Raw genomic sequence first — 18,610 nt, 5'->3', positions numbered from 1 at the left:
GACTATAAAAATAAAAGTATGAGTTTTTTCATATTTCATTATCGTGTATTAACATTACTATGATAGTATTAATACCGAAGGTGGAGTTCCAACACCAGGTGAGTCGGTATATTTCTTCCAGGTGGTATCTTGTCTGGGGGCTGGCGGTTGGCGTTCGGTTTGTTGGCCGCAGTCAGCCTTACTGCGATTACGGCCTACCACTCGGTACACCACACCGCTTCCGCCTTCCATGCCTCTACGACCACGTCTGCAAGAAAATAATACACATATGAAGTGAAAAGTTATTTGTTAATAAACTCCTAACATATTTTTTAAACTTTACTTAAAGACAATGAAAACCCACATATTCTTTAACCAAAGTCATCTACCCTCACAAAAAATATATTTATTTGTTATTTTTAATTAAACGACTCTCCCAATAGTATGCAATTGTAATCGTTGTAAGCGCTAAATCATTCAAAAGATGAGTATTTTTGATTCGATTCGCAATAATTACGGCCATCGCATTTCATTTGCATTTTATTGGATAATTTATCCGATTACCTTTGCCACATTCATATATAGGACATTTTGGATTTTGCACAATTAACTAAGAGATTACCCTTTCTGTCTACAAAGGGATCAATGGTGCTATTATGGAGACAATATTGTAGTAGTTAATCTATTCATTATAAAGGTGACCCACAATTAACACCAAATGATTCTGTCCATCCATGTAGTATAATTAAATTCTCCTTATATGCTAATATGTAGCTTAGGTATTAACCAAAATACAACAACATATTTATAAAAATATTACTTAAAGGACTGATTCATTTCAGTTTGTAGAAATTTAATTTGTAGCCCTTATCGTAAGGGACGCTACCCCTGCATGATTCATACTATACAAAATCAGAAATATGAAATTCAAATATACCAAATATTACAAACGCAAACTTCACAATCAAAGTTGAAATTAACTTGTAATGAATTTAATAAAATCAATTGTTTACTTGAATGTGCATATGTAACAAATATGTATGTATACTTCGAAGTATTAATAGTAAAAAAGTAATTTGTGCTCAACTGCTCATGTAATGCATATTTCTAAAGGGTTGCTGCTTGGATTACGTAGCGTCTGTTTTTAAAAGTGTGTTTTGTTTGAAATGAAAGTGGGTCTGCAGAGTTCTGAGCCTAGGGCGAAACAAAGGCAATTGATATAGCTGATAAAGGGTGTTCACAACGTGCAACATGTTTTGGCCTACTTTGAGATGCTTTATATCGAAATCAAAATACAAAACGTATATAAACAATAGTGATAGTTGTTTAGCAGAGAATGCTATAGCGGTTCCTGTTTTGGGATAATATTGCTGGTTTAATGGCAGGGGCACATAAAAAAAATATCTAATAATTTTATATATTATGCTATTAGTATAATATTTTTCCTCTAATTTAAAATTTGCTATTAAAAAAATTATATGGCACATTAAAAACAAAATGAATATTAATCAACATCAAAAGAATAAAGTCCTTTGCAATATATTCATAAATAGTATATATGTACTACTGTATAATACTTTATAGAATTCGCTTTATTGATATTAATATAATCATTATACTTTATATACAATAATGATTATCTAGGAGCGCTGTCAATACTACGCAATAAATTTCATATAAGATAGCATTATCTCAAACAATCTCCATAAAGGGTTTGAAAATGCGGCACGTAATTCAAGACAACAAGGAACTTATTCAGTGTAATCATCAATCATTCCTTATTTCATGTCACATAATCAATTAAGGTCCAGGAACAGATTAAGTGCTTAAGAGTAGCAACTCTTCCTGAATATCATAATTATTAAATTATATTAACAGACTTGACATCTTAATAAAAAAAAAAAAACAAATCATTTATTTTAACAAAAAATAAAATATAATCTACACCGATTTTGCCTTTTAGTTAATAGAAACGCAACTAATAAAATAAATCTAATTTAATTCGATACTCTTAAAGCACTTACCATTTTAAAAATGAAGTTTATTTAAAATATCATCGATCAAATCTTATGGTAACAGTACTTTATTTAAACGGTATAAATAATGAATATATCGGCAATGCCTCAAAATTTTAAAATTTCTTTCTCTACTTCTGACAACTTCGTGAAGAATTTGTCTAAAAATTCAATGAAATCCCCTTAGTTTAAGACTATTTCTTAATATATAAGGCATTATATACTGTAAGATATTATAAATATTTCTTCAGAACTTCAATCTTTAATGAGTAACAATTATTTATTTAATAGTATACCCTTTAGTACAGTTACTATAAATAGGTATAATTTGAACTTCGTACATTGACTCTGCAATGAATAGTTCATTTCTATCTTTAATTGGAAAGAAAATTTCTTGTTACCAAATAGCAACAACAACAAATAGGAACTTGAAGCATCGAACTCGAACATCCATTAACTGAAATTAAAAAGGTCTATGTTTCGTTTTCGGAATGGGATTAAGAAGTTTGCGTGTAACTTGGGATAAGTTACGTAAGCGTCTTTACTTAGAACAAAGGAAAGCTTCAGTTTTGCTATCTTTCTTTTTTAATAATATGTAAAAAAAAACATTGAACATATAACATTTTTCAGCCTTTTCAAATGTCAGCCTAATGTTTTCACAGAAATACAGTCAACACACATTTATCCTGACCTTTGTTCGATAAGGCACCACTACACTCGAAACAGCCTTTAATGCTTTAAGCCGATTTGTTTTAAGCCGACTAATGCTAACTTCCCTCACAGAACGCTTTAAGCTCAAGGATCAAAAGTGTAATAGTGTCGAGGGAAATATATAAAGCAGATAGAAAAATATATTCCGCTCATTTTTAAATATAATATAATATACACAACATAAAAGGTATTTGTTCAGTTACAAATGCAATACACACAGACTAAGTCTATTGGCAAAACTGAAGCAATAATTTTTTAAGTTATATGTTGAATAACAAGTAAACTATATGATCAGTCACATCTTGAATATGAATAAATCGCCTACTATCTTTATCCCTGTAATACGTCTGATGCCCGTTCAATATACGTCCAATAAACCCTAGCATTAAGTGCAATGCATTACGGTAAATTGCTCTACAGTCTGGAGTATAACCATAAGGTATGTCAATTCCCCTATTGTTACTACGTGCCGTCTTAATGAAACCTTCACGCCTGAAGCCCTTGCTAATGATGACAGATCTGAATGGAACTTCTACCCTTCATACTCATTATGAAAACTGAGCAGTTCTCGTTATCGCGATTTTTTCTTTAAGCATAATTTAACATATACATATTTCCTGACGATTTCCTGCCGGTATTAATGATGGATATCTGCTATTGGATTTTATATAAGAATATTGTATTTGTAAATCCGAACTCACTTGTTATAATGTATTAAATCTTTTTTCTGAAAATCGATTTGGAAAAATAATTAATACCAGAGTTTTCTACTTTATCGAATATAATCATGGAGAAATTTACTATAGAGAGAAAGTCTGCTCGTATCTGATATAAGTTTTCAAAAAAATATATAACCTTACCCCAAATCAGATATGAACTTTTTGTAATAATTGTGGTCAAGCAAATAGACCATTCCTTTTTTTTCGTTCTAACATCATACTACAATGAAACTTTAATTTAATACAAGAGCAATAACTCCTAAGAACTCAAATAATATAAATATTACAAGCCAAGCCAAGCCAAGCATTTTTTTTTTCAATTATACTATTTGATAAAATTAATTTCGCATCTGATAAAGTTAAATTTAAAGGGTTTTATTGTTTACTTTAAGTAGTTTAGAGAAAAAAGGGAACTCTTATGAGAAAAAAAAATTAAGTCAAAATCTATTTACAGCAATCCCAGAGGCTTTACTTATTAGCACTTTTATTTTTAAGCGTTTAAAAATTACCTATATAGATATTTTTTGTCTCCCTTAATATGCATAACATACGAAGTCTATACAAATCTCAATAGGAATATATTTTGATAATAACATATTAAGAAATAAAAAGTAGGCGATTGCCTTTGGATATGATGCAAAGGTCTTATTGTTCTTTAGTTGCTATTTCACAGCCAGGCTCTCATTACACTCCCAGCTTTTCATGCGAAATACACAAACTTTGCGTACCATCGCGTATCCTAGAGTCTCCCAATTCAAAGTTCCTCATTAGTAACCCATGTATTATTATAGCAATACATCAAAATGTATAACAAATTTGGACACTTATAATAACGAATAATTAAAAACTTAATCTTGATATATTTTAATTATACTATTGCAGCCTTCAAGCAAGGTGCCTTCATAAAAATAATTTAAATAAAACAGAACCTAACTTTCTACATTTCTGGATTGAATTTAACTTTACGCTTTGTCGGAGACTCGTAAAACTATAATGAATTTTGTGGTCCGAAAATAATAAGCAGACATACGGTTTCATTAAACGAAATCGCAATGATTTATATTTAACATATTACCTTCTATTATTCTTGATAGCATTATATACGAACTTATAGAGCTTCCTTCAATTGAAAAGATAATTATGGTGTTCACATGTATTGTTAGCACTCACAATGGTGGCATATTTACTAACATATCATCTACATAATAACACACCCAAGCATATAAATTTATATACTATTCATCCATTCATTAACTTAAATAAATATTAGTATATTTTAAATTAGTACTGCTATACTAATTTTATTCAATTAAAGCCTGGTTTTAAAAATTATATTGGATTATTTTAAATTCTATTTAATTGAAATTTAAAACTATATTCGTATTAACTAATGAGATCTAAGATTTTCGCGAGTAATCATTTAAATGAAACTAGTGTTATTCGGATTTACTACGCGGATTTTTTTATTTAAAAACTACATAATCCCGACGTTTCGGTTACTTTGCAGCAACCGTGATCACGGGCAGACGAGGTGTATAAAATACAACAACAATACAATACAATAATAAAATCCGCGTAGTAAATCCGAATAACACTAGTTTCATTCGTATTAACTATATTTTTTGTTAAACGGAAAAAAGTGAAAAAATAAAATTCGTTTAGAGGGTTAAAGCAGACGAAGTACTTGAACAAAACAATCGAATCCATGATTCACTAACAGTTCGCCCCTACACGCCAACACAACACATGCAAACAATATTCCCACTAGCCCCTGGAGCATACACTTTTATTTAATCGTTACACCCGACCTTTCTTGGCAGTCATTTGTTTTCTTTGGTTATATTTTAATTGGTTAATTTAGATGAGACGTAAGTGGCAAGAATACATATCAAAGTTTTCGACTTATAGTGGGCAAAGTTTTTATAGAATAAAGTTGACAGATCTATGTATGACAAAATGTTGATAATTATTAATAGGTTTCTTAGGTGCAAATAAATGTATAGGTAATTTATATAATAAAATAACTATAAGTCGGTTTAGAAATAGATGTTATTCTGCTCGGGCTTAGGGATTTCCGCCCCAACCCAGGACCCCACCATCACAGAAGCAATAACCTTCGATCAACTGCTTTGAAACGTAATATCATAAAATAGCCGTTGTTGAACCAAAAATTTTAATAGAATAATTTAAATTAATTTGTTATTGACTAAATTGTGGTTAGCTACTTACGGCTAGGATTGGTGACCACATGTCACACACAATTCATTGACTTCGCAATATTCCAGATGCTGACAGAGTTTATTGCCTCATGTTTTTTAATATGTAATATGAAGTTTAATAATAGCACTACATCTTACCAATTATGTTCGGACCGACTCCATATTTTGATCACGTAAAAAAATTCATATAATATTTTTTGAATATTTTCTAATGCAAAAGGATTATTTATCTATGCGTATAAAAGTTCAAGCACCGTTGTATATTAAACGTCTACAGCGAAGCGAAGACACATAGCAAGGCAACACTTATCCTTACACTAATGACTGCAAAATTATTATCGTAACATAAATAGTAATATTCTAATTAATGTCTTTGAAAATTCCCGCTCAGATGATCAAACGGTACAAGGCACAGCGCACAGTCAACACCTACAACACACTTCAACAGCGACGAGCTATCGGTAGCAGTTCACAGGATTCACAAGTCCATTCCCGTCAAGTCTTTGTGAGCGCGGTCCAGATGAACGGCGCCAGCTGTGATCGACAACCGGCCGAGCGTGCGTCTCACGACAGTCGATCGATGCCGGTTACGGATTTACATTCCGTACGGAAAATCGGGAAAAGTTTGTCACGTGTTATGGTCGGGCGGTACGGCGCGGCCGCACGCCCGGAGTGCGCGGCGCCGAGTGCCGCCCGCCCTGCCCCTACCGGACCATCAGACCTCACCGACTCACGAACGATTTACATAATCACTTAAACCTATACCATTAAAATCGACCTCTTATCATTTTGTATCCACCATCGGTGGATACGTAAAAGAATAGTTGATTAAAAATTTCAAGTATGGTACATAGTAAAAGAAATATCATCATTAAAAAAAGAGAACACCATTAAATAGTTGATTTAAAATATTTTTGCAACAAACGATAAAATAGTAATTCGTGAGTGAACGAAGTAGAATTTTATGTCATGACAGTTAAGGTCCTGATTGGTAAGTTAGCATTGTGGGTGGTTAGGGTCGAGGCGTGGTAAATACGCGCGGGGGTCGGCGTGAGACGTAGGAATATCGATTTTGGCCACCTCGCCCTCTCCCCTAACGATGCGACAGTGTGAGTGCGCTATGGGCATGCGAGTCCTCGTTGGAAGATACACGGAATACTGAGAGTATATTAATAAAAACAAATGTTCATATTACGCCAAAAGAGACTAGTACAACATTTACTACTATAAAACAATTATTAGTTTATACTTCTGTGATACTTTCCAGAGTAAAATTTAAACCAATTTTGTTTTTGTTAACTTTAACATCTTATTTATTTTTAGATACACATTTTTTATGACAAACTCAATATAACGAATTCAGCTATGCATTAAATATATTTATTTAACTAGGTACGTGCATTCAAACATTGTTGCCATATGTTTGAAAGTGAGGGTGGGCCGACCACTTGTGGATTGTGTGATACAACTTTTCCGAATAAAGAATATTGATCCACTATTAAATAGTTCCTACATATATATATAGTGAGGTTATTAATACAAGAACCATTATGAGTTAAGTGCAATTATAGTGAAAAGCGTCTGAAAACACAACATTATGAACGGAAGCCCCTATTATACTCTACATTTAAAATGTAGACTCATACTAAAACGTAAATTTATTTTTCAAACATTAAAAGGGAGAAATAATTTCTTTAAAACTCCTTTTGTTCCGCAAGCATCGTCGCGTCGCCATAAAAGCGCAAACGTTACTTGTGAGTTCCCAACGCGGCAATATATCTTATGCCTGTAGGGACTGTTTTAATTTGTACCAGCAGAACACTAAACTCACTTAGAAAGGCTTTCCAACTTTTAAAATACTTTTCTCTGATTTAAAATTAATTGTATAAATAAATCCAATGAATGTATAAAAAATATTACATACCTCTCATCAAGTTGTTGGAACTGTGATGATTGTTGATAATTCATTCTCCGGCCATATAAAGATGCTCCACCTTCTGACATATATCCGTCCATAATATCATTATTACGTTCACAGTCCATTTCATTTACATTTATTCGCCTCAGACAATCCCCGTCGGACATGTAACCAGAGGCAATATCAAGGTCACAATAGTCAGGGTTAGAAAATCCAGGCCCATAATTTATTCGCTCACGCAATGCCATGTTGTCCCTACCAAAATTAGCTTTGACAGTATTTGCATGATGAGGGTATCCAGGTATATTTTTTTGCGCCAACCCAGTTGTTCTCATTGGTAAAGTTAAATGACTATTATATCCCCTGAGTAAAGGTCTCATCGGTAGAACATTCATTAAAGGGTTTTCATCTTCTCCTAGGGAGTTATCCCTACAATGAGACGGGGTACTAGAACGACTATCGTTCTTATCATATTCCGTAAGAGTTTTATTAGCATCAAATATTGGCTTGGGACTAGGTTTATCAGTAGTTCGTTTTTGTGCAGCTTCTTTTTCTGATATTTCTGCTTCATTTATTACGTCATTGATATATGTTGTATTCATATCTATTCTTTTGTTACACACTAAATTGCTTCCTTTTGAAATTTCGGATCCCGATTCACTTGATGGGCGGTATATGACACTGCCATCACTAGAATTAGATTGCTGGCCAGTGGTACTATGTGTCGAATTTGAATGCGAACTCTCAGACATTTGGGATGGTGGATTTTGAATTCCACTGTTTATAACAGGCATAGGAGAGACAGCGAGAGTTTGTTTCTGATTTACTTCCTTGCTCAGATTTGACTGTTCTCTAGAGAATGGAAGAGCACTAACATTATTGGTAGAGTTTAAGCTAGAATTACTTTGAATAGGACTTAATTGACTATTTGTACTTTTATGGATACCGTGTTTTTCATCTTTTGATATTTTCGTTGTCCCTTTTACTGCTGCAGTAGGTTTAGGAATACCTGTCTGATTTTGAAGAGGCACTTGGGAAGCACTAGTTGGTGAAGGTGGTTGTATTTGATGAGAATGATTTTTTGTATTCTCATAAGTTTTAACGTCACTATTCTCAGTTCGTTCAGACAGTTTCATTTGACTCCCAGACAACTTCACCATTTTCGACTCCAGTCTCGACTTCGGACTTTTTGAATGGTCTTCTATTTGATTTAGTTTCGTATTACTAACAGACTTTGGAGCAGCTAACCTCGATTCTTTGTCACGCGCAGGTAATTTCGGACTACTCCTTGACTTTTCATTACTTGATTTGACATTTGTTTTATTTAAAGTTGTCGATGATTCCTTCACAATCTTCGAATTTACTAGTTTAGATTTCACGTTTTTACCAGATCTATCTTTTGTTAATGTATCATTGTGTGGTCTGACACTTTTAGGTCCTATCAAACTAGATGATTTGATATGTGTGTTTGTAGCATTCGCAGATTCGTTTAGACTCAAACTAGAATCAGATCGCTCGCTTTTTGCTGATGAGAATCCACTTGATGAACTTGTACGTTTTGATACCGCGGTACTTTTGCTGCTTTGTTTTTCACTACTAACTTTGTCTTTATTAAAGAGTTTTAACTTATCTAGCATGGACTGTTTATTTGGAGCACCATTTTGATGAGTTATGTTTGGCGAATGTTGAGGTTGGGATAAGGCCGAAGGAATTTTGCTACCGGGTGCAAGTAACGACGAATTAGGTCTGGAACTGAAAAAAAATTGCAATATTTTGAAAAAAAAAAATGTCTACACTAATAAAATCAAAAGTATTCGCACATTAAGTTATTAAAAAACTGTTTTTATTTTTTCGTAGTTTATAATAGTCAAAATAGTTACCCTGAAGAAGATGCAGGCGCCCGAGGTATAAAACTTACTGCTCCTTGACCAAGAGGACTTGTTGACCGACTTGAGCTCGCTGAGAGCCCACTCTTTCCTAAAAATAAACAAACAGAAGTAAATTTAGACACGGTACTTTTATAAGAACAAAAACTTCAAAGGTCACTGCGATAAATTTATTTTATCATCTACTGTCAATTCAAAAGATACGAACACTTATATTTTATACTATTAATACGACACGGGTGGCCCGCGCTACGCAAGTAATGCACTGATAGGGAGGTCAACAGAAATGTTCATACCATCAAATTTACATTGAACTAGGGATCAACATGAGACCCTATATAAATTAGTTCGCACACTACGACATTAAGCAACTCGATAGACCTTGTATATATGGTTTAACATATCGAACTGTTCAATGTTAAAAAAGTAATAATAATATGACGTCACGGACATAAACACAACCCCTGTTTGACCCTCAGAGGGACAATAGGGGAATAAACTAAATATTATTTTTGTTATTGATTCACCCAATTTCATGTGATAGTAATGCACAAACTTTATTTGTGACCATTAGACAGTATTGTTATAGTTATCTAATTGAGTAAATAGTTCGTTTATACATATATATATTAATATGTTCAAATATTTATATAAATATTAAATCAGTCCATAAATATTTGCGTTTTAGGAATGCTATAATCAAAATTCAATGCAGCATTGTTTGCTGGTAACAATTGTTTACTATTTAAGTAATGAATCTTATGACGTACTACGAATTCATAATACATTATTTAAAATTCATTTTTCTTAATGAAAATTTATAAAAAACATTAATTATAGATAGCCTACAAAAGGGAAAAATATATAATATTGTATTATATATCTGTAGAAATGTCAACAGGAGTCAGAAGGAAGTCTGTCGTCATCAAAGCGATCTCAATCAAGACTAGCATCCGTCCTTTATTCGCCAATCCATCACTACAGTCACCGTGAATAATATCTAGTCCAACATAAACAATATAATCACTCGGTTTATCCTCTTTATTCAACGAAGTTTCTTCAAATGTATGGAGAATTTAACAAATGTATGAGCGCTTTTAATTGCTAAGTGAGAGTAAAAAAATTATTTATGTACCGAAATTAGCGTTCATTATTGTGTGCTGTAAATGAGCAAGGAATCTGTCTGGAGAAAGCGATGAATCACAAGATGCAACGCATCTTTAACAATGACCCATATTATGTTTCTCTTAGACTTACGAGTAAAAGATAAAATATTGTGATAAACAATATATACCTATCTTAAGGTACATATACTTATAAACAACTAAATATGTAATTTTTTACTTTGAAATTTTTGCTATAATTAAATTATCATATTAACTTGTTGAACAGTCGATATTGGTGCATTTAAGTTTCAAAATAAGGAGTACAAAACAAACACTATTCACACATGCCCTATCTATAAATAACTTACAATGCTTATCTCTTCCATCACGAGTTTATTCTGAATCAGTTCTGAAATACTTAATTACATTTGATCATTTCGTATTTATTTCAACCATTTTTAAAATATATTTAATAACACTCACACATTTTAAAAACTTCAAACACTTTAACTATTAATTTATAATCATTAATTTAATAAATAAATCACATCATAATTGATATAAGCCACGTCAATTAAATTTTAATTTGAAAATCCTCTTGGATTCGAAATGCGCCTGTTGAAGTAGTGTTCTCCTCGAGAAGTGCACATTAACTGACGATGCATCTATCTGAGGACCACACGATCGTGAAACATCACAATAAAATGAAGATCATTCATGAGACATAACAATCGAGACGTATTATACAAATTGTTCTTTAATGATAAACAAGGGATCTCATTTTTTACCGAATGGCTACGCTTAGTCTATCTAATGTATTAAACTTATATAGTAATTAAATTTCGAAAAATAATAGTGATTGAAAAATTTATTGACAAGAGCAGGATTCGGACCATCAAATTTCTAGTTAAAGCTTAAAATGTGTCAATTAAAAATCATATCATAAATCTTATACAGGTAAAACAAAAGAAGCATAAGTTTTTTATGGTAATAACTAAATTCTTATATTTTAACGGTCTAACAATTTGATAAGGTCTACATCGAATTACAATTATAAGACAAAACATATTCTAAATTCTATTAATTCGAGCTACTAAATACTACCCAATTTCGTAAATTGAAAAATTATATGACAAAATTTTACAACAACCGACATTTATCTCAAGACGTATCTGAAGAGCGCTGCTCTTTTAGCACCGGACAATAAATGGGCTATACTCCACTCATCGGGATAAGCGGAAAAGTGAATAAAGCTTTAGGTATGTTGTTGCTCCGATCTCCGTTCAATTTGAGTGGTCGTTTCTACTTTATGAGTAATAAATGAAATAGTTGACCGGTCCCAATGTCGATGAAACATCAATTGGGGCTACAACTTTCAACGACATTCACATTATATGAAATATTGTTATAGAATTCAGTTCCATAATACTATACGGTACTATGTAAATGATAGTTTATTCTGTTTAAAAATTTAAATTAGAAATGCCTATGCTATAATATAATGATTACAGCAGTCCTTAAAGCTTTACATATGGTATAAAACACATTTCACGTTTGTATGCGATTATATTTATAATACACAAATAATCGGGTATTTTATAGAATTGATAGTATTACGTTAAGTTAGGTCAGAGGATAAGCGATACCAACACCTAAAATGCAATTTATATATATATATATATATATATATATATATATATTGTCTTTCTATCTGTTTATACCCGCTAATCCGTGGGAAGCTAGTCTTATTTTGACAGGAATTTCACTAAAAGATGATTTTAAAATGATCTGTTTATTGGAAAGGGCATTGTGCTCGAGTAGTTCTACCGTCACAAAGTCAGGATCTGATTAAAGGATCTGCAGGAAATCGAACGAGTATATAACGGTTAGCGTAAATAACAAATAACCCATTCATCTTAACATTGTATAAATGTCGCATGCACGTACTGGGGTAGTACAAACTAACGTTGCCGATCGATAGTAGACTATCGAAGTGTCTATTGATAGTACGCGTTTGGATGAACACTGGCAAATGCCAAAAGTCAAAACATTGATGAATTTCAACACTTGTAGGAACTTGGGTTTTAATTAATCATATTATTAGTTTAAAAATGAAATATGTTTTATATCTCACCGTGTACAGGGGTCGCTGGCAGAGGTCGTTTGTCGGGTGGAGCGCGTCTCACCGCCGCCGCAGACGCCGGCAGAGGGATAGACGTCTGCAGCACAGAGACTTGTCTGGAAGAGCAAAAACAATCAGATACATGATTCAAAAAAAGAACGTATCTATATAATTGTTCAACGACAGAGTGAAGGTAGTCGAATATTCTTTTAACGAACACGGAATCTGTGAATTCAGTACGTAATCGATTATATTCATGTTAGGAACGCTGTTATAATATCTCTCATTATATCCTGACGATAACACAACAATACCTCAATGTAGGATCCGACTTTTGCTTTAACATAATTTAAATCGATTTCGTAATGAACTCAAATGATACCTGCAAAGCAACTGATATTATACTATTTGTATGAAATGCGGAATACAGGTAAAATTTTGCTGTGCTATAAATACACATCATGATTATTATTTCACACCTCTCATATAGCGGCGACAACCTTTACCTGCTAATATAATATTAAATTCCTAGATAAAATTACGCTTAGAAAATATTTTCATAGCATGTCTCCGATCTAACTATTTTTGAGCACAATACTTATTAATTTAATTTTATAAAACTTAAGTTCTGTTTTATTCATTTATTCATTAAAAAATAAATAAATAAACAAATATAAGAAAGAAAATCCTTACAAATAGATGTGATGTGAAAAGAATGAGACATCGTAAAATGTGCATAACGATTTGATTGGTAACAAAATAGCTATACTCAGAAAAAAATGTTTAATAATTATCATATAAATGGTTATAACTTGTTAATTTTTATATTTTTCTGAAGTAATCTATAATATTTACGTAAGTTTTATTTAACAAATATATATATCATTTTATATATTATATTATCCTTATCACGAAAACGTTATTCTCTCAATTTAAACGGGTTATATCTTATATTTTTTCATTTAAATTATTTAGAAGATTTTATTCTGATGGTTTAGATACAGGAGCCTTTATTAGGGAAATTTATTTCCAAGCCCGTCACAGCTTACAATATCCTATGTGACTTAACTAACACTTTTGTGGGTTTTTTCTTATGAAATTCCATCTGAAAATCTAAACAGTGTATACGAGTAGGTAGCACTGGTTCGTGATCACGAATCCACAATAAACCACTGGCTCGGAAGCTGGCTCGACTAAACTATACAACTAATAATATACTTTGTTATTACATCTGGACTAAAATTCTCTTATATTTTTGTGCCAAAATTAGAAAGCTATTTCATTTTTCATTACTAGAATATTTATTTTTTTCAATAAGGTCAACATGCTAAATTATCCTTCTAGCTACTAATATCTTTAAATAAGAAGTTAAAAATACGAAAACAATTCTATGAATTTAGTTATAGGGAGCCGTACGGTATATACAGAACGTCAATACTGTACTGTACGGTAATGACACAGAAATTACTTTTTGGTAGATAAACCTTTAAAAATGTAGATTTCGTTCGCAAACCTAAAAGACAAGAAAACATTACAGTAAACTAATATAAAATACTTTTAATAATGAATGTGTCAGCTTCACTGCTACTTAGTGAGACCGATGTCGTCTAAAAGTTGCATATGACCTTCTCTGAACTTCTCTCCATATTAAAAGGAAATTAATCAAATCGGTTGACCTATGAAAAGATATCATTTTTTTTTCTATTGTAACGGAGGGGATCCATTATCTAGCCCAAAAGCATGTAGAACTAACACATTTCCAACATATTTATAATTCATTATAACTTTCTGCTATGTTGCTCCAGAAATAGTGGCGTATTTTACATTATTCTTATTTTAACAGGTACTTGGCGACAATAGGAGCTCTTAAAATATAGTTTTCATATTCATATAGCATGCGCATACACCTACATTTATCAAAGTAATATAGCTACTTCACACTAGATGGCGCTCTAAAAGATCAACCCATCACCTACAAGTAAATGATATTCGTGTTGAGGCGATAAAATCAAGCTATAACACGATGAGTTCATTCGTTAAATTTTGTATAAAACACAAAAGAAATTTAAAAGAATCACGATACACATATTTTTGGCATCTTTAATGTGACATTGTCCTTATCAAGTAACCGTAGACGCACTTTATGGTGAGAATGTCTTAAGTATATTTTACTAGGGCCCTTTGATCAGAACGATAAGATTCGAATCAAAACAATGAACATCTGGCGCGGGCGCATTGTGCTCCGAGAGGGCTTTGCGTAATACAAAGCACACTAACAACTAACCCGTCTAATAATAATAATTAATTATAACAACCTTATAAAGTACCTACTTCGTACTATATAATTTACGTCAACCTATATAATGAAACTTTACACTCCATAAAATAATATATTGATAACAACCTATGCCATAAAAATTATCTCAATAGTAGATACATATTAACTATAATATTTACAATCGCTGTTTGTGTTTTTTGTTAACAAAAAGGTATATTTCTCTGTAATTTTTGTTCCTCTTACATTTTATTTTATCGTGTTGTGTCATTCAATTAAACTCAATTTAATTATCAGATCCAATGATTCTGATCTCAATTGTTATGGTCTAACTATTATATTCTTCCCCTCGAGCATGAAGACACTAAATGTTTTTTATAACAATTGTATAACTATCATAGGCATCGTCAGACCAAGTGTTAATAAAGCCGCCTTCTTCGTTAAAACACAATAAAAATTAATCATAATAAGGATTTTACATTGAAATTACAATTTGTTATACGTTATTCAAACAGCCATTTGAAACAAGTTCTATATATCTCTAAACTAACTATTATTTACCTGTGTGATTTCAAATATTCGAAAGGGAAGCGAAAAACATATAATTTAAATATATGCAATATTGCTATAATACCGCGACCGCAGTTTATTAAAGTTGAGGTGACATAGGTGACATTCGCTTCCGGGGCGGTTTGGTTCGGAAATTAAGGCAGACTTTTTAGAGCAAGCGACGGTGTGGGAAGTTTAATTTAAAAATATGAATAGATCAGAGAAACATGAATATTTTTTTATATTCTTTGTATTGAACTTCGTTAGGTCACGAATGTTAACTTAATTCACTATTAAAATGTCCCACATATAGTCAATGTTATATAATTTAATATCGTTTAATCTATCCCAAGTTACGTTCTCAGCCTTCAGTTTACATCAATCTTTTCTTTTTCTTGTTAACTCCATATAAAAAAAAAATATTGTTTACGAGCTCGGATCACACGCGGAGATCAAAGATTATCCTTTTATTGATCAGCTAACATGAAAGATAGACGGACTGCGACTTAAATCGGGCGTAAATATTTTTAGACTGACTGAACCCTACTAACAAGGTGTTCCAATTTCTCTTTATACAGTGAGAAACACTTCTTTTGCTCTCAATATAGAACACATTCTTACATATTAATTCGCAAGCAATTGTTATTTATACCACTACATAAGTAAAACTTAAAACTAATCATTAATTATATCTCCAACTAAGTAAAAGTACATTATAATTCAACCTACACTATCATAAATTACTACAGAACCTGTATAAATATGCGCATATTTCATTACCTTCTCACTTCTGGCGAAGTTGGCAAACTCCTCGATTTCCTACTCTTGTTGTGATGACGTGAATGTCCTTGCCCCGAATTTGTATTACCCATGGCTAATAATTATTTAAATACTAACACTTAAAAATCATATCACATAATTTTGTCACTAACATTTTGTTCACTTCTCTGCATGTACATCATTTATAAACGAAAAATGGTTTGATGTTATAACAAATTAACAAGTAAGGCATCGATTTCTTTTAATATAATAATACCTAACTCTAAATATTAAATGAAGTAATGATTTATACTAACAGGTCAAAAGACAATTGAGTCAATCAATACTGAAGGTAGTTGCAACTCACAATTTCATTTCTATCTCGGAAATGCCAAAAATCAAAGCGGCACGTTCGCCCCCGCTTTTTACAATTAGTTAACTGTGTTATAAAATGTAAGAATTCTGAAACGATTTTGAACAAATTTTTCTTAAAATTTATGTGAAATAGTACAAAATGTATTAATAGGATAGCGTTCCAAATTACACCACTGTTGTATAATTTTAATTAAAAAAAAACTAGCCATTTTCAAATTTCTGAACTATATTTGAAACTGAATAAAAATTAATAGAGTCTCGTATCAAAAACTGATGGAATGGTAATCATAAATATAGAATTATTAATTTGTTTACATTATTTTTAATATCTGTATATAATATAAAATTACTGATTCGTACCTTTCCTATCAATATCAATAAGTGCTTTTACAAAGTTATGGATTTTATGGTTGATCAGGCCGTCAACTTTATGCTAGAGGAAATATTTTGAATTATCTTGGAGCCTTGTATATTCAGAGCGTTCAGAGCCGAAGCCGCAAATACCATCGTACGCCATCGATTCTCGTCAGCATTCCAAAGGTCAAGTTGTAAGACAAGTCTGGACTCCTTTATAAATTATTTTTTATACTTTCGAAAGGTACATTTATTCAAGGTATAATTTAATGCATTAAAGACGTGAGAGTATTTACTTTAAATATTTTATGGTTATTGTGTGCAGGGATCGTTCTGTTGTAACAATCAACAATTAAGTTAATAAATTGAAAGGGGGACCAAAAGATATCGTCTCAGAACTGAAGGCAAAAAAATAATGATCACGGTGTCGCAGAGCTCATGGTTCGTTAACCTTTTAATATGTTAATCCTAAAATGAAATTCACATTTTGACATGTGAAGGGAACGATCGTTTTAGCCTTAAAGACATGTACACCAGGCAAAATTTGCTATAATTTTTTTTAAATTTTAAATTTAATGCAAATAAGTAATAAGTTATAAAAACAAAAATAATGGTTTACGTTTAGTTAGTTTAATTGCTTTTAATAATCATCCGTTGCCATGTGACCTGATAGATCGGTCATTTGAGTGCATTAACCAATCTCCACTAAGAGGACAAACCCGTACACTGACCATAAAGGTGCGGTTGATTGTTGTATTTTGTGAGCACTCCATATGATTCTGTACTATTCAGGTTTATGTTATTCAGCTCTCAATAATATAAACATATATAAAACAAGTATTGATTTCTATCCAGCCGAATTAATGATAAAGTATGTCTACTTATATTTTAATTTTTAAATTTTATACAATTACATCATAGCAGCGTTATGAGGATTTTTTAGCTATTTAAATGTTTACTTTCTCAGAAGTTAACTAATTAATTTATTAAACATCGTATCAGATTCAAGTAATACAAAATTATTGATTTGAGCTGGCGTTAGTCAATGTAATACTGATTTAATCATTTAGTTTAATGGTGCATGTCGATTGATTCTGAAGTTATATAATAAAATATTGGATTTTACAGACAAGATTAACTCATAAAAGTAAAAAAGCACACAATAACCTATAGCGACAGTTACATCCGATTCCAAAACCCATTCATAACGAGCGGATTCATTGAACTATCAAATATCGTGTTTTTATAATACACTGTTTACTACGACGGAACAACTCAATCGTGAGTCGTCCATTATATAATTGTAAGCTCTTCCGTTTCAAAAGAATTTTTAATTTGCATTGTTCAAAAATCCTGTCCAGAAACATATTTTAAGGAGGTTTTTACATTAATCTCTCCGCTCTCAGCTATAAGAAAACTTCGATGCTATAAATACTCTAGTCTATTCTAACGTCTTCGCATATTCCTTAATCATTAAACGTGGTAATTTGTAGGTATATATATATATATATATATATAAACCTCGTAACGATAAACATTAAAAGAACAAAAAATACCATATTTATTTGAAATGTAACCTTATATATCTAAATGTTACGTTGTATATGTAATCATATGACATTC

General features: G+C 31.7%; 1 protein-coding gene across 8 annotated transcripts in view; it reads right to left on the bottom strand.

The window, feature by feature from the left end:
* The window catches only part of LOC116779750 (protein sickie), a 142,949-nt gene that overhangs the window by 34,936 nt on the left and 89,403 nt on the right, over positions 1-18,610 (bottom strand). For 6 of the 8 annotated variants that reach the window (XM_061526875.1, XM_061526872.1, XM_061526874.1 and 3 more), the window contains exons 4-7: positions 12,688-12,791; positions 9,442-9,538; positions 7,568-9,313; positions 76-247 (exon numbers count right to left, since the gene is read on the bottom strand). In XM_061526875.1, the coding sequence (XP_061382859.1) occupies positions 76-247; positions 7,568-9,313; positions 9,442-9,538; positions 12,688-12,791 (2,119 nt within the window). Of the gene's footprint in view, positions 1-75; positions 248-7,567; positions 9,314-9,441; positions 9,539-10,921; positions 10,941-12,687; positions 12,792-16,279; positions 16,387-18,610 lie in introns of those variants that run through there. The other 2 variants (XM_061526877.1, XM_061526878.1) reach the window with 2 other exon arrangements.

Source organism: Danaus plexippus (assembly GCF_018135715.1).
Source record: "Danaus plexippus chromosome 3 unlocalized genomic scaffold, MEX_DaPlex mxdp_30, whole genome shotgun sequence".
Lineage (NCBI taxonomy): Eukaryota > Metazoa > Arthropoda > Insecta > Lepidoptera > Nymphalidae > Danaus > Danaus plexippus.
The sequence above is the reverse complement of the archived record's forward strand: the minus strand, read 5'-3'. Positions and strand labels throughout refer to the sequence as shown.